At 36.6% G+C, this 19,376-nt stretch overlaps 1 protein-coding gene across 1 annotated transcript in view; it reads left to right on the forward strand.

The window, feature by feature from the left end:
* The window catches only part of DNAAF6 (dynein axonemal assembly factor 6), a gene marked incomplete at both ends in the record, with an annotated part of 50,321 nt that extends 42,789 nt beyond the window's left edge, over nucleotides 1-7,532 (forward strand). Inside the window, 2 exons of the mRNA XM_079728093.1 lie at nucleotides 2,399-2,484; nucleotides 7,403-7,532. Of these exons, the coding sequence (XP_079584219.1) occupies nucleotides 2,399-2,484; nucleotides 7,403-7,532 (216 nt within the window). The remainder of the gene's footprint in view (nucleotides 1-2,398; nucleotides 2,485-7,402) is intronic.
* Between the last annotated feature and the right edge of the window lie 11,844 nt (nucleotides 7,533-19,376).

Consider the following 19,376-nt stretch of genomic DNA (forward strand, 5'->3'; position numbering starts at 1 on the left):
TGTGAGCATGGCTCAGCCAAGATGGATTCCAGCAAGGAGGATTCTGGGAGGTTGGTAGGACATATGGACTGACGTCTCCTTTTAACCTTTCCCGAATTCTTCGGTTAGTAGTAGCTTGTTAGTTCCGCATTCCTTACCAGGACCTCCTGTTGTAAGATAACTCATGCAAGTGGTTACTGTCAGGCCTGGCCAGGGAGGGTGTTTTGGTCAGTGGTTCCCCTAATACTGAGCCGTCTTGCCAACAGTCATGTGAGTGAGCCACCTTGGATGCAGATTCTCTAGCTCCAGTAAAGCCTTCAGATGTCTGCAGCTGAAGACAGAACCAGAATTCAAGCCCAAGTTTGACTCCAAAGGTTGAGCTCCCAAATGGTTGAAAGTTTCCCAATGACATTTTTAGCAATTTTCATTAGTTTACCTATTAAAATAATTTTTCTTGGAAATGAATTCAGTTTGCCTCCTATGTAAAGGGACGAACATCAATCCCTTTCTTTGGTCAGTGACATACTGTATTTACTAATACTGGACAAGTTAGGTCTTGGGTACAGTCAGTTCGAAGTCAATAATAACAATGTCTATTTTCCAGGTATTCAATAAAAGTATTTCTGAAGAAGTCTGATTCATGTTTCAGGAGTTTTTCTGTTGACTCTTCATTGAATCTTCTACTTTATGAGATATTAATGTGTATCATTAAGGAACTTAATTTGTTCCTTCTCCTGTCCCTCCTCTGAAACCATTTTAGTACACAATTTTAATTTCCTCAAGAGGAAAAATTAATGAGTTGTTTCTGAATTACCCTTAACTAGAGTTGCAAACAATTTTAAGAACCACTTTGAAGTTCTACCCAAAAGTTGTATCTAAATTTCACTTGTCATAATTTTTTTTCCTTACTCAAATGTCATTTCAACCCTGGGGAAATAATTTTTTACCTTGAAAGAGATAAACATTGCAAACTAAATAAACAAATATTTTTACTTCTTAGTCCAGGTGAAATGAGTCATCCTGCAACTAAAGAACATCTCAACCTGACTATCAGATCTGAATGTTATTGAAGTAAGAATAGGTCTTTCTTGTCCAGTAGACTGCTCATTTAATTTGAGGTAGAGCCCCTATAACTACCTCTTTGAGAAATGTTGTATTTTTCTCATTAAAAACATCTCTAATTAAGAAGATTTGAATTTTCAAAATATAAATTAGGAGGTAATTCTTTGTTTAATGAAAATATTAACTAAAAGATATATTTAGATAGTAGGACCTGCCTGTAGAACTCTATTTACAAATGTTTGTTTATATACAGAGTTAATAAAGTAAAATATAACTCACAGACATGTATTTATTCACATACTTTATATCACAAAAACACTATTGCCTATTTTAAGCTTCTTATAAGGAATTCCAATTTTTCCCACTACTTATTTGATATGTATTTCCTTTATAACCTGTTGCTTTTATGCTTGCTATTACAGCTCTGAACTCACCAGATATCCAATATTTCAAGTCTTCTAGCTCATAATTGAGAAGAGACAGTTTTAAGTGAAATCTTACTAAATCAATAAATAGTCCCATTTTTGTGTACAGGTCATATTGTTATTTCTCTTTTGTTCTGTTAACAACTTTTCTGGACCCCTACATTTCTCCAGGAAATGTGTATGGGAGTTTATACCAGGAGACTACAACATGGCATCACCAACCCACACCCAACATGAGAACTAACCACTTTTTATACAAAGTACTCAGTTATATAAAAGTAGTTGGGGGCTTCCCTGGTGGTGCAGTGGTTAAGAATCTGCCTGCCGATGCAGGGGACACGGGTTCGTGACCCTGTCCGGGAAGATCCCACATGCCACGGAGCAACTAAGCCCGTGAGCCACAACTACTGAGCCTGCGCGTCTGGAGCCTGTGCTCCGCAACGGGAGAGGCCGCGACAGTGAGAGGCCCGCGCACCGCGATGAAGAGTGGCCCCCGCCCTCCGCAACTGGAGAAAGCCCTCGCACAGAAACAAAGACCCAACACAGCCATAAATAAATAAATAAATAAAATTTTTTAAAAAAAAGTAGTTGAAGGTCCCCAACTCCAGCAGGTGCACTAGTATGCACCTTCAAGCAATTAATATACAGGCATGTAACCAAAGTGTTTCTATAATAGCTTTGGAGGCAGATAGATCTTAGTCAAATTACAGACAGTTGCCTTGGATCACTCACTAAACTTTTCTGTATCTTGGTTTCTCCATCTGTAAAATGGGGGTAATAATCACTGCTTCTCAAGATTGTTATGAGGAAAGAGCATAGTCTGGCACATAGTCGACATTAAATAAATATTACTTCTCATTCCCCTATATTTTACTTCACTCTTCAAATTAACTGTTCCTCAAGACAACAGTATTTTTCATTTTCTCCTTCAGATTAAAATTAAACTGCCAAATACGAACCTTTCTGAAATTGAAATCAACATTCAGGAAATGACCTTTGACCTCCGTACTCCTAATAAGTGAGTAAAACTTAGAACTAGAATGATGAATATTATAATATTAATGAATCTTTAGTCAATATCCTTTATAAAAGTGTACGTAATTATTTTGTATCACTCCTAAAGTCTGAAGAAAAGTGAAAAAGTCAATCATTCAGATGTTTGATCTAGGTAATATAAACATATATTTGTAAATACCTAGATTTTTTCCTACTTTACATGCATACATTTGGAGTAGGTTGATACCACCAAGACATAGTCCTTGACATTCAGATACAGTTTGCTTATCTGTCAGGAAAAATAGCTAGAGGTGAAAATCTCTTAAGTTGTAAGTCTTGCATGTGGCTTTCTGGTACAGTGATGACATGAAAGAAGCTATCTTTAAGCGTATTGGATACTGTGGGGCTCTAAGGTTAAATTTGATTATATGCATCTAAAAATCAACAAAAAGTCTTATCAATTGCTTAAAACAAAAATTCTAACAGCTAATTTATCACTAGATCCTCAAGTTGCATGAATACATTTAAAAATAATGCAGATGATAATGGAATAATTCAATTAAACATTTGATATTTTCAAAATAGTCTTGTTATTATACAAGTTCAAATCATGTTGCCAAACACAATGTATACGGTAAAATTCTGATAAAAATGTTTATCTTGAAACCTGGATAAATCAGCCCTGTCTCTCAAAACTAACTCTATAAGGAGGGAATCTATAGAACCTGGCAAGTGCTAGATAAAATGTCTAAATATCTCACTGCTTTGTTCACTTTTCATCTGGATGTATAGCAGTGAGCACACTTGGGTTGAGTGCAGTGGTTCTTTGTAACTCATAGACATTTCAAACTGGGTGCGGGGAGCAGTCAGCTCCTAGTACATTCTCTTCCTTCCATTATCAGTACCTATAATTGTCCTTTTTTGATTGTAGGGCTTCAAGAAAATAACAAAATTATATCTCTGGTACAAAAGACTTCTGTGTGTAAACAACCCAACATAACATGCATAGCTTAACCTTGATTTCTAGAGTAGATGCATTTAACCCCAAATGATCTACAGATGAATACATATCAAATATTTTCTCATTATTTAATATAATTTCAAAAATGTATTCACTCAAAAAAATGTCTCATGTTATAAAAATTACATTCCTTATTCCTACCATCCACTTCAAGGAGTATTGTAATTTTTTTCCATTACATGTTACACATGCATTTACTCTTCCACACAACCTTTGCAAGGAAAGTTGGTTAAATGAACAGTCAAATTTTTCATGATATTTGTGCACTTGTTAAAAGCACACACATATCTACACACTATGGAGTTAATTTCCGTTCCCCTAGCAGTTCTCACTGTCTCCATCCATCTTTAGGCAGCTGCTCTGGCTATGCTATCATTCCAGATATTTATCAGAGCCCACTAAATGAAAGACTCACACAGAGATATTTTTCCACATAGAATGTAGGCTGCACTAGGTCATTTGGATCTTACAGTACTTATACATTAAATGCTCAGTGTGTGAAGGTCCTGTCTCTTAAGAAAAAGATTCATTAATTAAGATAGAAGACAGAAGATAGAATTAAAGTTTTTATCACTTTTCCTAAACACTTGAACATGCTTTGGAGCCATGCTATTACCTGAAATTGTATTATTGGAAATGTGTCTTGTTTTTTAGTTTATTGATATTCACATCTACTTTCTTTAGTTTCTAACTTTGACACATGTAACACTATGCTTACTGGCTCCTTGAAAGATAAGAGCGGACATTCTGCTAATGTATCTATAAGGCAAAACAAGTGAATTTATTTTAACTGAATTGACTAGTAATATCAGTCTATTGATAGTCAATTGAATTAAAATTATAAATAAAACTCAATTTTAGCATTGTAGATGGAAAAGAAATAAAACAGTTTGTTGAATTCTTCATTTTTTACAACGTTGTTTTGGTATATAGATTCCCAACATGGAGTAGATAGAAAGGAAGAAAGATAGGGGAAATTGTATAATGTCTCAGAATCTCCTGACTTTATCTTCATATGGGGTTTCATTAGTTTTTAAGATGAATTCTAAGAATATCATAAATGAATTCCTTGAATGTGATAATAAAAACACACTCTGAAGACAAATATGAATTAATTTTTGGTTGTGTGTTGCTTTAGATTATCTCACCTTTGCTGTAGTCCTTTGATTTATTGCATTGGCCAAAAAGTTTTTTCGGGTTTTCATAACATCTTATGAGAAAACTCGAACGAACTTTTTGGCCAACCCAATAGATTGACAGTTGACTGATATTCAAAGACGTAAACACCTAAAAAAAAAATGTTTTCTGAATGGAATAGTGAATTGCAGCTCAGTAGCTATTTCTGCACTTTCTTTGAAAATAGTCATGTCTCCAATAGGAAACCTTAAAAAGGCCATGTCCTTTTTTATCCCAGATATGTGAATCAAATAATTTATTAACTACCTAAAATAAAAAGTGCATTATGTGAATATGCACAGAACAAGGTTGTCCTTTATTTAAATCTCTTGCAAGAAACATCAACTTGGGGCTTCCCTGGTGGCGCAGTGGTTGAGAGTCCGCCTGCCGATGCAGGGGACACGGGTTCGTGCCCCGGTCCGGGAAGATCCCACATGCCGCGGAGCGGCTGGGCCCGTGAGCCATGGCCGCTGAGCCTGCGCGTCCGGAGCCTGTGCTCCGCAACGGGAGAAGCCACAACAGTGAAAGGCCCGCGTACCGCAAAAAAAAAACACATCAACTTGAATTCTCTAATATAAATGTAAACATGTGAGTCTATAGAGTTCACTGTACAGATAATTTTGGGGTTTTACTTTCATATATTATTGTTTGCATTTAAATAATTTCTAATAAAAATTAATGCTGGATAAACATTTGATCAGTGACTAAACTGTAGCTTCTTAAAAGGCAAATATATTTTCAAAGTAGAGGCAGAGGGATTGGGTTTAAATGTTCACTCATATTTTATTATAGTACTAATTTATACCAGTTATTCAGATATCATTTTGTGGTGACCTGTTTGCTTTTCATTCATTTATTCATTCAGTCAACAAACATTCATGAAGTCTGCTAGACACTGGGGAGACACCGAAATAAAATACAGTCCTGTTCTTCAATGAATTGTATATGATTAAGTATTAGTAGAATTTTATATTGTTTAAAATATAACTCTCACTTCAGATATCACACAGTATTTTCCTTCTTCTAAGAGGCTAAATAAGTTGCATAGTTTCTACTCAAAATTTTAGTATGGGAAGTTGTACTACTAAGGACTAGACAAAAATGCAGGGATAGATGGATCATTCCAATGGCCACTTTCTCTTTTGAATTTATTTCTCTCTGGATAGAGAAGGGCACATTATCATTGGAACTCCTTCTTCATCTGATTTTAGTTGTCTTTTAGTGCAATGAAGCTACCCCCACTGAGCTTTGCTTTCTTTTAAAAGTGAATATACTATCATTTGTAGAATAAGGGATAAAGCAAATCTAACTCTAGTACAACCTATATTGTAAACAACTTTAAAAAGATGGACTCTCGGGAATTCCCTGGTGGTCCAGTGGTTAGGACTTGGTGCTTTTACTGCCGTGGGCCCAAGTTCGATCCCTGGTCAGGGAACTGAGATCCTGCAAGCTGTGCAGCATGGCCAAAAAAAAGGACTCTAAATGGTTTTTGCACCCATTTTTTTGAGATGCTAAATATTACAGGGTATATTAAGAAACATCGTGATTTCATTACTTCAAGTGGAGAGAGTTGTTTCTCCTACCCCAAATATCTGGAATGGAACAAGAGTAACAGAAAATTTCTCCTATAGGTTCCAGAGATGTGTGATAAATACTTTTAATGAGCCCAGTTTCCTGAACTTAGGTCTTTGCAAATGAGCAAAGAAGCAATTGATTTTCAAGGGCTTTGTTTTCAAATACTAGTGCTTTGTACAAATATTCAATAAGTACCCCTAAAAATTACCACATTTCCTATACTGATTTGGATCTTTTCTGTCCACTTTTTTTTTTTTTTTTTTTGCGGTAAGCAGGCCTCTCACTGCTGTGGCCTCTCCCGTTGCGGAGCACAGGCTCCAGACGCGCAGGCCCAGCAGCCACGGCTCACGGGCCCAGCCGCTCCGCGGCACGTGGGGTCCTCCCGGACCGGGTCACAAACTCGCGTCCCCTGCATAAGCAGGCGGACTCTCAACCACTGCGCCACCAGGGGAGCCCCTCTGTCCACTTTTTATAGAGATACTCAAGCCTTCTCTACTGAGAATCTGAGGTAACAAGTGTTTCATGTATTTAATTTTCTTCAGATACCAGCATGTGCCGACCCTATGCATAATTCAGATTCATACCACTACGACAGAATTATGGTTGTCTCATCCCAACCATGCATCTAAAGCATACAGTTATCCAGCAACTGAGCCATAAACTGCAAACTACGCTCAGCAATCTCTCACAGGAAATTTTTGCCAATGTATAGTAGAAAGAACAGAAGCAGGCAGAGAAAAGCACTTTCATTGATCTGATATTGAAATCATTCCAGGCCTGAGTTTCAATAACTACACCTAAAGTAGTAGTAGAGACTCAGTTATGTTAGCAGAATTAGTTAGAACAATTCCAATTTTCAGGTTTCTATCAGGCAGCCACATTCCATCTACACATAGGTATGACTGGCAATAGATCTATCCAGCCAACTTAAAGTTGCAATGGTTCTATTTCTATGCCAATAAACATAGCCTGAGACTATGTGTATATAATGCAAAATGAGGTCAATTTAGAAAAAAAGAGGGGTGGTCAAAACCACTGCTTGGATTTTTAAGGCCAAAAAAATAGTATACTAAATAGTTTTTTGGTTCCTAACATTGTGGTGATATATATTGCTTCCCACTGTCTTGATATCACTGATTCTAAGTTTTTATTTTGTTTTGTTTTTTAGGAAACTGTTGGTAACCCTTCCCCATCCTGTGAAATGCAGCAATGCCAAAGCTTTCTATATCATTGAAACTGAGACTCTCGAGGTCACCATGACTATGAAACAAGAGTTGGATTTTATTAATTTCTTCTGAAACAACATGAATAAGGAGGAAAAGTGGTAAAATACCACTGATAAAAACTTTGAAAAAATTGGTTAATATTTTCTATCTTCTCTTTATTATTCTGACATATTTCAGGCAGGGCCTAAATTCAATTCTAATGCTATTCTCATCGTTTACAGTCATTTCTATTAATCTAGTAGGAAATGCTATTTTCTCATACTAATAAGCTATTCCATATTTATAATGATAGCTGGATAGAATTTACAGGCTAACCAATTAGATTACTACATGGTCAGCTAAGTAACTGAAATATGACCATGAAATCTTTGGTCTACTTATTTCAGTAGTCTGAAGAACTTAAGCCAATTGATTATACCATGATACAATCAGTTGCATAGCAATTGGTCATTACTGTCACCAGAAAAGTTTATTTAGTTTCCTTTATGTTGATTTAATCAAATGATTTCAAGTGTTCTCTGTTTAGGGTCTCACTATTGTTCTGGAATATACAAATAACAGAGGATTATAAATAGTTTGATGTGCCATACTAACAACATGTTTTACTTGAATAAGAAATACTCTTGAGCACACAGTGTTATTTGGCTTCCTCGGTCCTGTTCTCAGTGTTTGGATCTATTTAAGTTAAAAATATTTTCCTTTTGTGCACTAATAATTATTAACAATGCCTTTTTGAGTACTCTGTTTATATTTAGTAATTGAAATCCTTGACATTTAAAAGGAATATAGGGCTTCCCTGGTGGCACAGTGGTTGAGAGTCCACCTGCTGATGCAGTGGACACGGGTTCGTGCCCCGGTCCGGGAAGATCCCACATGCCACGGAGCGGCTGCGCCCGTGAGCCATGACCGCTGAGCCTGTGCGTCCGGAGTCTGTGCTCTGCAACGGGAGAGGCCACAACAGTGAGAGGCCCGCGTACCGGAAAAAAAATAAATAAATAAAAGGAATATAAAGAAAAGTGTGGTGCATTTACAAATCCTGTTCTCTCTCATTTCGTATATTTATTCATAATTGGACATACTTATGTTACGAATTTGTACCCTGTCTCTTCTGTACTGTATTGCATAAGTTTATTTTAGAATTATTTATGAATAACTTGTATTTTAAAACTTGTTGACTTGGTCTCACATGACACTGTAGAACTCTGGAGTTACCTGGGAGTAAAGTTTGAAAAGAGATAAACAGCGGAAAGATGTGAACTATTAAGGTACTAAATACTCAAGCAGATATTGTCTAGGTTTAAATATGCAGATAACTATGAAGCATCTAGTTTATGACTAGATCAAATAGAAGGAAAAGACTGAGATTTTGGAAAAAGTGGTTATGTTAAAACACCAAGCTCTTGTAGAGAATTTGACTTTGAAATTACCACCATGAATTTCTTCTGAGGGTGGGATTAACTGAAAGGAAGTTAGTGTCTGTGAATTTAAGTCCATGGTGTCACAGAATTAACAGTGTCCTACTTTGCTTTCTTAACATATTTTTAAAAGGCTGTATTTTAAGAATTTAAGATTATACCCTAAACTGTAAACTCTGGAGTAAGCCTAAGCAGTAGCCAATATTTTTCTTCTCTAGAGAGCAACAGTGAGTCAGTGGAAAATGTATCTCTTCTTCCCACGTACTGGCCCTAATTACAAAGACCATTATTACTCAAGCTGACTGAATATGTACAAGTTGTCCCTGGAAGAGAAGATAGAGCATATCCAGGCCAACTTGAATTGGGCTTTGGTTATGTTGTACTGTATCAATTATATAATGAAACAGAGCTTCAAGACAATGAAATGTGATCCAGTAATTTATACCCATCTACAAATCATCCTACTTCACTGTCCTTGGCCTCAGAAGTAACAACTTTGTTGTCCTTGCTGTTTTGTTTTTAAGCTAATTCACAGGACTTTTCTCTCTTTAAAGGGGAATAGTCAATTAAAGCAAATGTAGAAAAAGAGAATACAAAAGGGAGTTAAAACCACGATTGTGGCATATTATTAGCCTTCTCCTTCATGAACTTCTTTACCTTCCTTTTTGGTTTTATAATCTCTAGTTGCATTTGTGAGGATTCAGTCATTCATTCATGCACTCATTAATGCATTCTTTCAACAAATATCCACTGAGCATTTACCACATGCCTGGCACTATGTTACGTGCTGGGCATATAGCAATGAGCAAACCAGATGTGGTCCTTGTCCTCATGGAGCAAGTAGTTTAGCAAGGGAGACCAACAATAACCAAGTAAACACATAAACACATATTTTCAAGTTTATTATTAGTATGAAGGAAAACAATGCGTGCTTTGAGAATATCAAAGAAACCAAACCTAGTCTGGGGAAGGAGGTCAGAAAAGGCTCCCCTAAGGATTTCATACTCAGCTGAAACATGGAGAATACCTAGGGTTTAGCCTGGCAAAGAGAGTGTTGAAGGAAGGAGGGTGGTAAGGCTTCTAAGTGCAAGGAGTAGCAAATGTGAAGACCCAGGATGGAAAGAACCTGGAGCGTAAAGTTCAAGGAAATTAAAGCCTGTGTGGTTGAAGTAGAATGAATCTGGCAAGTGTGACTGGAGGTAAGGTTGGAAATGTAGGCTGGAGCAATGTCATGTAGAACCTTACAGGCTAAGGTTAGGAACTTCAATTTTATTCTAAGTTCTTTGGAGAAGAGGATGTATTTGGAGGCAAGAATGAAAATGGAGAGACCACTTAGGAGGCTACTGCAATAGCCCAGGCAAGTTATGATTCTACACTTCATCCTACGTAAAATTCATTTGAATTTTTTCTAATTAGAGAAAAAGTACATGCTTACATGATCCAAGTAGGAAACTTTAACAATACAGAAAAGCTCTTTAAAAATAAAGCACCCACCTCCTAGAGAAATGGAAATAAGAACAAAAAGAAACAAATGGGACCTAATGAAACTTAAAACTTTTGCACAAAAGCAAAGGAAACCATAAACAAGACCAAAAGACAACCCTCAGAATGGGAGAAAATATTTGCAAATGAAGCAACTGACAAAGGAATAATCTCCAAAATTTACAAGCAGCTCAATAACAAAAAAACAAACAATCCAATCCAAAAATGGGCAGAAGACCTAAATAGACATTTCTCCAAAGAAGAGATACAGATTGCCCACAAACACATGAAAGAGTGCTCAACATCATTAATCATTAGAGAAATGCAAATCAAAACTACAATGAGGTATCACCTCACACCAGTCAGAATGGCCATCATCAAAAAATCTGCAAACAATAAATGCTGGAGAGGGCATGGAGAAAAGGGAACACTCTTGCACTGTTGGTGGGAATGTAAATTGATACAGCCACTATGGAGAACAGTATGGAGGTTCCTTAAAAACCTAAAAATAGAACGACCATATGACCCAGCAATCCCACTACTGGGCATATACCCTGAGAAAACCATAATTCTAAAAGAGTCATGTACCAAAATGTTCATTGCAGCTCTATTTACAATAGCCAGGGCATGGAAGCAACCTAAGTGTCCATCAAGAGATGAATGGATAAAGAAGATGTGGCACATATATACAATGGAATATTACTCAACCATAAAAAGAAACGAAATTGAGTTATTTGTAGTGAGGTGGATGGACCTAGAGTCTGTCGTACAGAGTGAAGTAAGTCGGAAAGACAAAAACAAATACCATATGCTAACACATATATATGGAATCTAAGAAAAAAAATGGTCATGAAGAACCTAGGGGCAAGACAGGAATAAAGACACAGACATACTAGAGAATGGACTTGAGGATATGGGGAGGGGGAAGGGTAAGCTGGGACAAAGTGAGAGAGTGGCATGGACATATATACACTACCAAACGTAAAATAGCTAGCTAGTGGGAAGCAGCTGCATAGCACAGGGAAATCAGCTCGGTGCTTTGTGACCGCCTAGAGGGGTGGGATAGGGAGGGTGGGAGGGAGGGAGACGCAAGAGGGAAGAGATATGGGAACATATGTATATGTATAACTGATTCACTTTGTTATACAGCAGAAACTAACACACCATTGTAAAGCAATTATACTCCAATAAAGATGTTAAAAAAAAGAAAAAACAAATTTAACTACAGGAAAAAAAATAAAGCAAAATTTCAAATCACCTGTAAGCTAACAAACCATATATAACCACTCTTAACCATTTTTAGTGCCTCTTTCCAACTTTTTCTTTCAATGCATAAGACAGATACCAGTTTTCCCCCAAATATTATGATAACACACAATCTGGCTTTAATACCTACTTTCTTTTAATTTCCAAGTATATTCTTTTTAATTATCTTTTTGTTTCTGGGAATTCTAATTGTATTGCATTGTGATAAAAAAGTGTGATAAATGAATGATCCATGTGTATTTTTAAAGAATGAGTATTCTGTAATTATTGGGCACAGAATTCTATCTATATATATCAACTCAAGTTTTTTTAATATTTTAATTTTATTGGAGTGTAGTTTATTTACAATGTTCTGTTTCAACTCATTTTTCTTTTTTAAACTATGTTGTTCAGATCTTCTACATTCTTGTTAATTTTTGGCCTGCTTTCTGTATCAACATGAAGAGGTGTATTATCGATAAAATTTACCAGTGATGATAGATTTGTTCATTATCTCCTTGTAATTCTGTCAATTTTTGCTTTATGTATTTTAAGGCAATATATTTAGCTGCAGACAGACGTAAAATTGTTCTGTCTTCCTGGTGGATTATTCCTTTTATCAATATTCTGTGACACTCTTTATCCCTAATAATGCTTTTTGCTTTAAAGTATGTTTTACTTTACATTAACATAGCTACATCAACTTTGATTAGTATTTGCCTGGCATATCTTTTTCCATTACTTTCTACGCTTTTATGTTTTAGGTATGACTTTTATAAACAGAGTTTAGATAAATTTTGGATTTTTAAATGCAACAAAGATTCTCACATGTTTTCATCCAGTTATATTTATTGTGATGAATGATACACTTGGATTTATTTATATCACCTTATCATGGGATTTCTGTCTTATTCTGGTTTTTTTCTAAGTTTCTTTTTCTCCTTTCTTGCTATTTTTTTTCTATTAGTCAGTTTTCAAAATTCTCTTTTCCTCCTGCTGATTTGGAATTATATATACTGTTTGTTTTACTTCAAATGTCTAAAGTTTCTCAATAGTTCTCCCCCCTTAACACGATTCAAAGATATAGAAAGTTTTAACTAAACTATGCCTCTCCAACATTGTTTGCATACCCCCAAATTATTCATCCTCCTCATTATTGTTTTTTCATGACCGATGCTATTTAGATCTACCCACATGTCTACCAATTCTTCACTCGCCATTCCTTTATCCACATTAGTGCTTCCTTTCTGAAGTGCATTCTTTAGTATTTCTTTCAGTGACAGTCTGTGAGCTCTTGATTCTCTCAGTTCATTCCTGGAAATGTTTTTATTGCCCTCACTCTTGAATAATAATTTAGCTGGGCTTAGAAATCTAGGTTGACAGATGTTTTCCTTCAGAACTTTGAAGATATTACTTACCTGTTTTCTGGACTATATTTCATAATTTAAAAGTCTGCTGTCTATCTCATTGTTGTTCCTTTGGAAATGATAATCTATCTTTTCTCTCTGGTAGTTTTAAAGATTCTTCTCTTTGTTTCGGGTGTTCTGCAGTTTGATTATAATGTGTCTGCATATAGATTTAATTTTATTTATTTTATTTGGCACTTGTTCTTAAATCTTTCATCGGTCCTGGAAAATCCTTTGCCATTATGTACTCAGGTATTTCCTTTCTCCTATTCTCACTATTTTCCTTCTAGAACGCCTCTTAGATTAAGGTTGGACCTTTCCTTTTTTTATGTAGATCATTTTAAAAGTCTTTGTTGAATTTGTTACAATGTTGCTTCTGTTTTATGTTTTGGTTTTTTGGCCACGAGGTGTGTGGGATCTTAGCTCCCCAACCCAGGATCGAACCCACACCCCCTGCATTGGAAGGCGAAGTCCCAACCGCTGGGCTGCCAGGGAAGTTCCTGGACCTTTCATTCTATCCTCCATGTTTTTCAGCCTCTCAGACATATTTTCCATCTCTATTTTTCCTTAACATTGGATAATTTTCTCAAATCTATTATCCCCTAGCTCAATGATCCTCAGGATTCTAATCTTGCTGGTGATTGTGTCCACTGACTCTCACTCATGGTAGATCATTTAATCTTGTGGGTTTTTTTCACTTTTTTTGAATTTTTGAATTTTAGAATTTTATTTATTTTTTTATACAGCAGATTCTCATTAGTTATCCATTTTATACATATTAGTGTATACATGTCAATACCAATCTCCCAATTCATCACACCACCACCACCACCACCCCACTTTCCCCCCTTGGTGTCCATACGTTTGTTCTCTAAATCTTGTAGGTTTTTTAAAATTGAAATATCTTCTTTAATTGGGCTTTAAAAACATTCTGAGAAAAACTTTTTACAGTCTGTGTTGTGGGAGCAGCCCTTCAAAGCAGTTTTACCTTTGCTTCTTCCAAGAACCTCAGTGTACAGGTTCCTTGGTCATGCAGGTAGGATAAATTAAAACCCAAAGCTCACATGAGTTCCAGACCTGTACTTTAAATTCTCAGAGGAAATTTTTCTTCCATCTTTGATTTAGTCGGTGAGATAAACTTGCTTGTTTCCCTATGCCAAAGATGCAGATTTTTTTTCTACTCCAAACTTTTACACAGAGTACAGCCCTCCCAGGGGACCTTTATGATGAGACCCTTGGGCCCAAGACCTCGTCTCCTGTCCCTGTGGTTCTTAAAAGTTGAGACTCCCTTCCCTGCTTGATTTTAAAGACTTAATGTGCAAAAAAAATTTTTTTAACCTCATTAATAATGTTTTATATAGACTGCATATTAAAATGACATTTTGACATATTGGGTTGAATAAAATTTATTATTAAAACTAAAAAAACCCTAAAAAACTAAAAAACAAAACAAAACAAAACCTCCCTTCCCAGGGTAACCACAACTCCCACTCACAAGATTACAACCCTGATTTTCCATTTCCTCTTCATTTCTGGCATCTGGGAGTTTTCCTTGATTTCTTGTGAACTCAGTTATGCAATTTAAAAAATGTTTGTGTATATATATATATATATATATATATATATATATATATATATTTTTTTTTTTTTTGTGGTACGCGGGCCTCTCACTGTTGTGGCCTCTCCCGTTGTGGAGCACAGGCTCTGGATGCGCAGGCTCAGCGGCCATAGCTCACGGGCCCAGCCGCTCTGCGGCATGTGGGATCTTCCCGGATCGGGGCACGAACCCGTGTCTCCTGCATCGGCAGGTGGACTCTCAACCACTGTGCCACCAGGGAAGCCCTGTTTGTATATTTTTATCTTGCACTCATAAAGGTCTGTATCAAAAGGGTTTTTCAGTTAGTTTAATTGGCCATGGCCAGTCAGCTTTCTTAATTTAGCAAAATATTTTTAATATCTTCCCATGTTAATATTCTTCAACACAACTGTTGTAGATTGAATTGCCCAGAAAACAGACTCCAACTCGGCAAAAGTATATTAGAGAGTGCTCTTGAGATCAACACCTGTTGAAGGAAGGAAAGGAAACAATATTGGACAAAGAGAGAAGTTGGGCTGCAAAGCAGTCATAGGGCCTTAGCAGACCACATAGGGAGCTCTGAATCTGGAATAATCTCCCAGAATTGTCCCCAGGTGGAGCAAGGAGGCTGAACCTTTATATTCCAGCATTGACTGGTCATTGAATGCAAACTGCACCTTGGAAGAGAGTGTTAACCTTGGGATAGGTCACTCTCTTGGGCTGAGTTCCCAGAAAAGGCTGACAGCTGAGGATAATCTGCCAGCAGCTCTGCTAGCTGCTGGAGGAATAAGGCCTTCTGTCTTGAAGCAGGATCTGTATGCACATAATAGTGTCCACTACAATGATTTTTAATGGTTTCAATATCCCATCACATGTATATAATACAATTTACTGATTCTAAATATCCAATAATAATGGATTGGCTGTTTCTAATTTTTCCTATATCAATAATACTGATATGAGCATTATTATACATTCTCTTTGTTTACATCTCCTACTTTTTTCCTTAGGTTAAATTCCTAGAAGTGAAATTATTAAGATATACACATTTAAAAATATTTTTATAAGTTTAGCCAACTTGCTTATCAAAATGCTTATACTAGTGTATACTTCCCCCAACAATATATGAGTACCCATTTCTCTACACTCGAAGAAATCCTGAAAGTCATCATGCCTTTGCATCATTTCCAATTTAATAAGGAAAAATAGCATCATGTCATTTTGACAAATACCCTTCTTCGACATTGTTTTGTGTTGGTTTCCACCTATTGATAGTGATGCTATCAGCTAGGAATGCCTGCGGCTCTTACCTGGGCCTATGCTACCTGTGAGGTGCCCCCATAGACAGTTCCCCAGCTGGCCCTTGTGGTTCTTATTACGATTGCAAGACCCACTTCTGCAACAACCATCAGTAAACTTTGAAAAAACGAGATATGTTACTTACACATTCTGGACAGTACACAGCATGTCCGAGGGCCACACGGAGAGGTCATGAGTAAAAAGATATTGTGTGGACCTGGGGTTCTGCCTTTATTGGGTTCAAGTGTGAAGTGTCCAAGGTTTCCCTTGATTCACCCTTTATTGGTGAATTTAAAACATAAGAGCAGGAATTAAATCACAGGTAGGGAAAAGTAATGGGTTAGTTATCTAGGTCACCCAGGGCTTTCTAAAAGGGGAACTTCACAGGCAGGGTGGCCTGGCTCTGTATCTACTTGTGCAACTGGCAGTGTGTTTATTGAAGACAGATGTCTTTGAAATGGATGCCTCAAAACTCAAAAGCTTAATGTCAGGCACTTATATTACAATCAAAAAAGCTAATTGTTGGGCATTTACACTACGGACATACTAGTGAAGTTAAACAATTTTAGCCTCTTATGTTCTTGTTTTGAGGACTGTTTTTTCTTTTGATCATTTTTCTATAAGAATATTTAACTTTTTCTTATTGATTTGTCAAATTTGGTTATTTGTAATATATATTTTACAAATATTGCCCCCAGAATGTTCTTTACCTTTTAATTTTGTTTATAATATTTTAACAGGAATTTTTTATTTTTATGTAGTATATTTGTAGAAAGATTATCCACTTTTTAAAAAATTTATTTTTGGCTGCTTTGGGTCTTCATTGCTGCTCACAGGCTTTTTCTAGTTGCATCAGCGGGGGCTACTCTTCCTTGTGGCGTGCGGGCTTCTCACTGTGGTGGCTTCTCGTATTGTGGAGCACGGTCTCTAGGCACGCGGGCTTCAGTAGTTGTGGCATGCGGGCTCAGTAGTTGTAGCTTGCAGGCTCTAGAGCGTAGGCTCAGTAGTTGTGGTGCATGGGCTTAGTTGCTCTGTGGCATGTGGGATCTTCCTGGACCAGGGCTTGAACCCGTGTCCACTGCATTGACAAGCAGATTCTTAACCACTGCACCACCAGGGAAGTCCCTTTACTTATTTTTATTTTGGTGGTTTTAAGGCTTCATCTTCTACTTTTAAACTGTATCCATCTGGAATTTATTTTAGAACAATTAATTTTTAGTCTCCTAATACTAGATTTGAGCATTATAAAATACATTTAAAACATTCACTGTCACACTCTGGCTTCTCCCATTTAATTTTACCATGAAATCATCCATAAATTATGCTGTGAGAAGAGCAGTTGATGATTTGTAATATATTACAAAGTAACAGAATTTGAGTGCAATGCACTTTTAGTCAACTCTTCTGACAAGATAATTTTGCAATGTTTCTATTTGAGTTTAAAATACATTCACATATGTATGAATAGGTCTTACACTGAATTTATGCTAGTACAAATTTAAGAAGCTTCATTGTGAACACCCAACTAGAGAGGTGCTGGAAAGCAACCTTTTTTCCTCATCCTGCCTATCTGTTTATTGTTTTTTTTGTTTCATACTCCATGCAGTAAAGGACAATATCACCCTTCTTCCTAAGCAGTGTTTTTATCTAAATATATTGTCTAAATATTCCCACATTCAGGAGTGGTATGGGGGAGGGGGGAGTTGAACAGATAGGTAGTAAGGGCAAAGCTAATTTTTTGTTTACAACATTTAACTTGTAGATTACTCTGAGTACAGGGAAAGGCAAGGCCAAGGTTAACATGGAATCTTTATGCAAATAAGAAAAAGCTCCCCTGCCTCATGCATTGACAAAAAGGCCCCCCAAAAGCACCCTCCACAAAAAGACCAGTAACAGAAAGGCACACTCCCCAGAAGCCAATTAAGAGGAGGCACTATACAGTGCCTATCCTGAATTTTTGGCTCAACTTGCTCCCTTTTACTCAATGCCTTTGGCCTTAGACAACTTCAGGCAGTCCTTCTTTCTCTGCATCCTCCATTTTTTTCCTCGCTGCACTATAGACTTTAAAACTCAGTTGAGGAATATGAATAAAGTCTATAGTTCAGTTAATATTATTGTACCAATGCTAGCTCTTCAGCTTTGATAATTGTACTATGGTAACACAAGATAGTTACATTAAGGGAAGGTAGGTAAACTATGAAAACTCTCTACACAATTTCTGATGCTTCTTGTGAGTCTAAAACTATTTCAAAATAAAAAGTTTGTTTAAAAAAGTAAGTAAAGGAGAAAATCAGCTGCAAAATTATATTCAGAGCATCACTGCTCTTTCTGCCTTTGCAGCTTGGGACTTTATTTTTTTGCCATTTTCACCTGTGCAGTGTTTCAAGTTTTGGTGAATATACTCCACCAAGCAGGGAATCTGTTTGTAGATGACAGCTGGTTTTATTTCACAAATACAACCTGTTCAACATAAAGACATAAAGAAACAATGAGCTCAGTCTCAATTCCAGTAACGTTGGTAAGTGAACTTCTTTGCTAGACATTGTAGAGGTGGTGTATAGAAGTATACAGTCAAAAAATCTACAGTTTAGTTTGGAAAATATGAGTAGCATGTGATACAAAAGCTATATATATATATATATATATATATATATATATATATATATATATATATATATATATGTTATATTGCAGGATGTTAGCAAAAATGGTAGTGTAAGGACCACCGAAAATCCTCTTCTCCATAAAAGCAATGAGAAAACTAGGAAAAATTCTTAAGAATTGACTGAGAACTCTAGAAATTAACAAAAAGCTTGCAACGATCCAGGGAATGTTTAAGGAAAATAGCTGAATCTGTGTAAAAATAGCAAGATTTGTGGCATTTTAATTTACCGTATTCCCACCTCCACCTTCTCCCTGATTCCACAGTAACTTTGAAAATCAATGGGCCACAATCATGGTGAAAACAAGCAGCCTGGAGACCACTGGAGGGAGCAAAATGAGGTTGGAGATTGTAATGGTTAATTCTATGTCTCAACATGACTGGGTCACAAAGTGTCCAGATATTTGGCTAATCATTATTTCTGGGTATGTCTATGAGGATATTCCTGGATGAAATTAGCATTTTGAACCTGTGGATTCAGTAAAGCAGTTTGCCCTCCCCAGAGTGAGTGGCATCATCCAATACATTAAGGGCCTAAATAAACAAAAAAGTGAAGGAAGGAAGAATTCGGCACTTCCTGCCTGATTGCTTGAGCTGGAACATCAATCTTTTCTTGTCCCCTGTGTACCTGTGGTTCTCAGGCCTTCAGACCCAGACTGGAATTTACACCATTGGTTCTCCTGGTTCTCAAGCCTTAGGACTCAGACTGAAATATACCACTGGCTTTCCTGGGTCTCCAGATTGCAGATGGCAGATCATGGGATTTCTCAGCCTCCATAACCATGTGAGCCAATTCCTTATAATAAATCCACATCTCTAACTATATACACA

This window comes from Hyperoodon ampullatus, assembly GCF_949752795.1.
Source record: "Hyperoodon ampullatus genome assembly, chromosome: X".
Lineage (NCBI taxonomy): Eukaryota > Metazoa > Chordata > Mammalia > Artiodactyla > Ziphiidae > Hyperoodon > Hyperoodon ampullatus.